A 6,161-nucleotide genomic window follows, 5' to 3' on the forward strand; every position below is an offset into this window, starting at 1 on the left:
GGCACCACGGTGCCAACAGACAGGGAAACAGCTGGTGCTCCTGCCTGTGCTGGGTGGCCCAGGGCACCTGTCCAGGGACTTCCAGGGCAAGGTGGGGGGCAGGGGAGGGCTGGCTGCAGGCCGGTGTTCCTGGGTACTGACGTTCGTAACCTGAAAACCACGTGTCCTGTGTTTCCTGCGTGGCTTAGACCAGTGGTCGGCAAACTGCGGCTCGCGAGCCACCTGCGGCTCTTTCGCCCCTTGAGTTTTTAGCAGAGGCCAGCTTAGGAGGACCCTAATTAAGTTAATAACAACGTACCTACCTATATAGTTTAAGTTTAAAAAATTTGGCTCTCAAAAGGAATTTCAATCGTCGTACTGTTGACATTTGGCTCTATTGACTAATGAGTTTGCCGACCACTGGCCTAGACGATCAGGAAAAATGTTCCCAATTATTCTCAAAAGCATGAGCCTTGAGTCTGGTGGACCTCGTTGCAGGTGAGGCCCAGACAGCCAAACAACGGTTGAACAGCCTGGGGGAACGTGAGAACTTAAAGGGACATGCTGTCTGCCCTGGGCGGCCCTGTCTGCGCGTGAAGAGGGAGGGCGGCAAGAACACAGGTGGAGGAGGCGAAGAACGAGGAACCAAAACGAGGGGAAGCCTGGGGAAGGCGCGTGACGAAGCAGGTCTCCGGTGGAAAAGGCGGGAAAATACAACTGACTAGAGGCCCAGTGCATGAATTCATGCACAGGTGGGGTCCCTCAGGTGGCCTTCGCAGATCGGCCCCCAGCTCGTGCCCCCAGCCTCGCAGCCCCGCAGCCCTCCCTGCCTGGCACCCTGCCTTGGCCTGGTGCCGCCCCCTCACCTGCTCCGCCACCCCGTCTGCAGGGCGATCGATCAGGGCTGGGCCCCCTGCTGCTGCCGCTGGTCGCCTTCTGCGGGGCAACTGGGGCCCCCACTCACACCTGCCTTGGCCTGGAGCTGCCCGCTCACCTGCTCCACTCTCCCATCGCGGTCCCACTCTCATCGGGGCCCATCGGGGCCGGCAGTGCCTCCACTGCCGCCCACTGCCAGTGCCACATCACCGACGCCCACCATGCTCCGCACCGCCCCCTGGTGGTCAGCGCACGTCATAGCAAGCAGTCGAACTCCTGGTCTCCCCAGCGAACTACCAGTCGAACCTCCGGTCAAACGACTGCCCGAGGGGACAATTTGCATATGAGGCTTTTATTATATAGGATGTCTACTAAGCAGGTTGAAGGACACAAGATTAATGCAAACTTTTTGACAAGAGTCAAAACATTTATTTGAATTAATCAAAGGGGCTCTCTTATACAACATATATTTTAGTCATCATAAAATTTTGCCTCAAGATGTAATCCAGGCTAAAATATGAATTATTTCAGAAAGATTCTAGGTGCCTATAATAAATTAGCTAAAATAAGGACCTAATTAGTTTTGGGGTCCGTCTCATTAATAAGAAATCTATGATGAGACGGAAAGTGTGCAGAAAGCATTTCTACAGCACACCACGGCACCAGGGACATTCTGAAAATCAAATTCTGCAGCTGACTGAGGGATTGGGATCGGAACTGGCGACCTCTTTCATGGCACATTATTTTTACTGGGAAGAACAACTGACGAACAACGGTCATTTAAACTTCTGTATTTGACCTGCATTCTCCCAAAAACGAACACGGGGAGCCTGACACTTCCAGAAAAACTGACTGTGTTTGTAGCCAATGATAAAATTCAAGCTTTCAAGCCAAAATGCAACCACTGGAAAACGGTTCCCAATACTTAAAAGATAGATAAGGAGGCTTTTTTCTTCCACTAAGTAACACTGGGTTTGGGAAATAGCTCCCATTCACAAACAGAGAGAACTTTATAAGTTTTGTTTTTCATTCTTGCTAGGTTTAATCAAGTTTTTAAAGTTATAAATTATAAGACCCATCGAAACAGTACAGTGTTTGGACCTAAGAAAATTGCCAAAATTTTTATGAGCTATAAGTAATTGTTCTATGGCAAACAGCATAAATTTTTTTTTAAATGTATTCATATTTCGCATCAATTGAATTTTAAGAATCTATAGATAATATATTAATGCACTAACAAAAAATGGATGACTATCAGGCAAGAGCTGAATCTCTGATTTCCTTTGGTTAGCTTTTTGAGTAACATGCCTTTAACATGTTATGTTGCTCAAAAAAGAAAATAAGAAACTGGTTATCTAAGTATAAAAAAACTTGTTCTCCAACATATCTGTTAAATGTCTAATAAAATAACATCCCCTAAAGACATCCAATCCTTAAAGAGATACCTGAGAAAATAAAAAATGCTGTGGAATGAGGAGCTCATTTATAAGTCTTCTAAAATGGCAGAGGATTTAAAGAAAGCCTGCTGACTATTTTGGTTAACTACTCTCAATCCGCTGAGCTATCACCGTCCTTTCTACTACAGCTTCAAGCAGTATTTTAATTAGCCTAAAGGAAAAAGCTGCATTAAAGGGAAATCACATGTTAAAATATTCATACTTCTTCAAACTTTGACCTCAAACTTCTATTTCGGGATACATCAAGGTTTCCAAGATTTACGTCTTCTCAAGCATCATCTGAGCTTTTATATATCTTCACTGAACCCGAAATTTAATCAAGAAAAGTCAAGGTGTACACCTGAACTACTATAAATATCGTACTTTATACTTTAGTAAAAAATAATCTATAATAATGAAAGCGTAATATGCTAATTAGAGCAGATGTCCTTCCGGACGAAGCCGGGGCTGCGAGGGAGGGCCTGGGTCCCAGGTGCCAGAGGGACGCTGGTGCCGGCAGCCGGGGGAAGGAAGGCCTACTCTTGCACAAATTTCGTGCACCGGGCCTCTAGTAAGATATAAAAAGGTAATTCAGTGCATACTGTTTTACTTTGAGAAGTACTGAAATAAATTAGAATGCCATCCCTCTTGTCCACGAGTCAATGATGTATTTCATGGTAAAAAAGGAAAAACCTCAATGAGGTTTGCTTCTCCCACCCCCCCCCCCACAACCTCCCCCACCCCCCGCCTCACAATGCACTACAATACCATAGCCTACAACCACACAAGACGAGGCCCTGCTGGTAATTCCACCTCAAAGGTCGTGGGTGTTCCCTGTGCGAGGCCGCCCATCTTTAGCCACGTCAAAGGGAGCAGGGACACTGGCTCAGAAGACTAGTGTCCAACAAGAAATGACAGGAGATGCCACGCGGGTCCTAAGGAGCATAACATCCTATCTAATAAAAGAGTAATATGCAGATTGACCGTCACTCCAACACACAAGATGGCTGCCCCCATGTGGGCAAAGATCCTGCCCCTGTGTGGACACAAGATGGCCACCACAAGATGGTCAGCAAGGGAGGGCAGTTGGGAGGAGCCAGGCCTGCAAGGGAGGGAAGTTGTGAGCAATCAGGCCAGCAGGGGAGGGCAGTTGTGGGCAATCAAGCCTGCAGGGGAGGGCAGTTGTGGGCGATCAGGCCAGCAGGGGAGGGCAGTTGGGGGGGACCAGGCCTGCAGGGGACAGCAGTTGGGGGGACCAGGCCTGGAGGGGAGGGCAGTTGGGAGGGACCAGGCCTGCAGGGGAGGGCAGTTAGGGGTGACCAGGCCTGCAGGGGAGGGCAGTTAGGGGCAAACAGGCTGGCAGGGGAGCAGTTAGGCATCAATCAGGCTGGCAGGGGAATGGTTAGCGGGTGATCAGGCTAGCAGGCAGAAGCGGTTAGGGGCAATCAGGAAGGCAGGCAGGCGAGCAGTTTGGAGCCAGCAGTCCTGGATTGTGAGAGGGATGTCCGACTGCCCGTTTAGGCCTGATCCCACTGGGCAGTCGGACATCCCTCGAGGGGTCCCAGATTGGAGAGGGTGCAGGCTGGGCTGAGGGACATACACACCCCGTGCACGAATTTCGTGCCCGGGGCCTCTGGTTCAATACATAACCACCACGGAAAACTCAGAAAAGTTTTGGAAATACAGTGCGTCTCGATGTCCACCTGATGTTGCTATTTCTCGTCCATTAGAATGCCACACTGGCACCTTTTCAACCAAAGGGGGCTGAGGCACTGGATATTTATTTCATCAAGAAGCCAATTCGGGCAGATTATACCAAAGTGCCTTTTAGCCCCAGGGCCAGGAAGTGGTAAATAGGTTAACATGTTAAACCACAAAACACCTTCCCTAATGGTCGTTCTGAGTTTTACCTCGGAAGTCATCCTAGCAGGCAGGAGAGAGAGGGAGGCTGTGCGCATCCGTGAGCGGCAGACCCACGCCGGTTAAATAATAAGGCGGCGCCGTGTTTACAAGGCAACGAACGCGGCGCCTCCGCACGTCTGAGCCCCACAAACCTGCGCTGACCCCCTTCTCCCCGGCGACCCGGCACACGAGGGTGCGCACACGGTGGACCGCCATCCCCTTTCCTGCCCTCGGTTTCTCCACCCCGTGTGCACCCCCAGAGGTTCTGTCTGAGTAAAACCGCGACGCAGCCCCGAGTTGAAACGCAAAGACGTGCCGTGAAAGGGGTGACGCTGTCGTGGAGACCCCAGAAGGGTGCAGGGCGCCCCGGGCCATCGCGCCTAGGTTGGCTCGGGTCCCCGGAACGCCGCGGTCTTGGAGTCCTTGAAACGCGCATTCACGAAACTCACACCCCAAAGCCAGGCCCGCGGCGGAGTAAGCGACACCCCGAAACGACAGGTCGGATGGACGCTTTCTGCGGGGGCTGTTCGCCCAGCGTCCACGCACCCTCGGCGACATGCTGCGCCGCCTCCGCGACCGCGGGAAGCGAGGGGTGCGGCGCGCTTACCGATGCCCGGGGCCACGTAGATGAAGTAGAGGCAGGACGAGGACAGCGAGAAGAGGAAGAGGAAGGCGAGGAGCGAGCGGTTGGAGACCCGCATCATCCGCCGCAGCACGGACATCTTCCTCGTGGCGGCCGGCGGCCCGGGCTGCGCTCCGCGGCCGGACGCGTGGGCACCCAGGCCCTAAACTTCCATGGATGCGCGAGGGCTGCGAGCCCGCAGCGGGGTCCGCGCGAGGAGGGGGCCCTGCGGGAAGGAGGGATGGAGGGGGCGGACGGATGAATGGGAGGCCGGGGAGCCGGGGAGGGAGCGGGGGGGGGGAGGGAAGATCGTGGAGGGGGAGAGGGGACGCGAGGATCCGGAGGCCAAGGACGCACGGTTGACCCGCCCGGCAGAGGCGGCGGGAGGGGAGGGGGACCCTGCGCCGCGGTGACCCCGCGGGGGGACCGCCAACTGCGGACGGCCGGTCCCCGGCGGCTCCGGCTGCGCGCTCAGGATCCGGGCGCCCGCGCTCCGCAGGCCTGGGCCACCGCCTCCACCGTGTCCTCCTTCTCCTCCGCCTCCGGGCCGCGGCGTCCGACCCTGCGCGGGGCTAGCGTGGGCGCGGGGGTCGGGGCGCGCGGCGCGCGGGGGCCTGCGGGGGCCCTGGGGGCCGAGGAGCGGCGAGCTCGCGGGCGCGCAGCCTCCTGCTCATGCCGCTCCGGGCGCCGGCGCCCCGCGGCGGCCGCGGACTCGGATCGCGGGCGGAGGCGGCGTCCCGGCCGGCGACCAGCGCTCTCCGGCTCCGGCTCCGGCTCCGGCCACCGCCCGCTGCCCTCCCGGCCGCAGAGGCGGCGACCGCAGCAGCATCCCCGCCGCCGGCGCGCGAGGCTCCCGGCACCGCCCCCGCGCGGCCCGGGACCCCGGCAGAGAGCGGCCGGCGAGCGCTGAGGGCGGAGCCGCGGCGCCCGGAGAGGAGAGGAGGGGCGGGCGCCGGGGGAGCCGGGTCCTGGTCGCGGAGGGCGGCTCTGCGGGGCGGGGAAGCCGCCGAGGAAACGCGGGCGGGCGGGCGCCTGAGCCCCCTGGGAGCTCCGCGCCTCCGCAGGAAACTGCAGGCGGCGCTGCGTCCGCGCCCGAGGAAACCTGGGGGTCCCCGCCCTCCCCCCGCCCTCCCCGCTTCGAAGCACCGCGCCTCCAGATTGGCCGGCTCCGCGGGAGAACGGCCCCCGCCCCCGGCGCCGGGACCAGGGCGCCCCCACCCCGCCTCCTGCGTCTCCGCCGCCCCTGCTCGCCGGGGACCCCAGCGCTCGCCGCGCCGCCTGGGGCCGAGGGGCGTCGCGGGCCTCGGACACTGTCCACCCGGGGAGTCCGTCATGGATGCTGTACC

General features: G+C 57.4%; 1 protein-coding gene across 2 annotated transcripts in view; it reads right to left on the reverse strand.

Annotated features, from left to right (window-relative positions):
* The window catches only part of B4GALT6 (beta-1,4-galactosyltransferase 6), a 57,282-nt gene extending 52,221 nt beyond the window's left edge, over window positions 1-5,061 (reverse strand). For both annotated transcript variants that reach the window (XM_080685961.1, XM_080685960.1), the window contains exon 1: window positions 4,801-5,061. In XM_080685961.1, the coding sequence (XP_080542087.1) occupies window positions 4,801-4,915 (115 nt within the window). In that variant the 5' untranslated portion in view covers window positions 4,916-5,061. The remainder of the gene's footprint in view (window positions 1-4,800) is intronic.
* Between the last annotated feature and the right edge of the window lie 1,100 nt (window positions 5,062-6,161).

This window comes from Plecotus auritus (assembly GCF_963455305.1).
Source record: "Plecotus auritus genome assembly, chromosome: 8".
NCBI lineage: Eukaryota > Metazoa > Chordata > Mammalia > Chiroptera > Vespertilionidae > Plecotus > Plecotus auritus.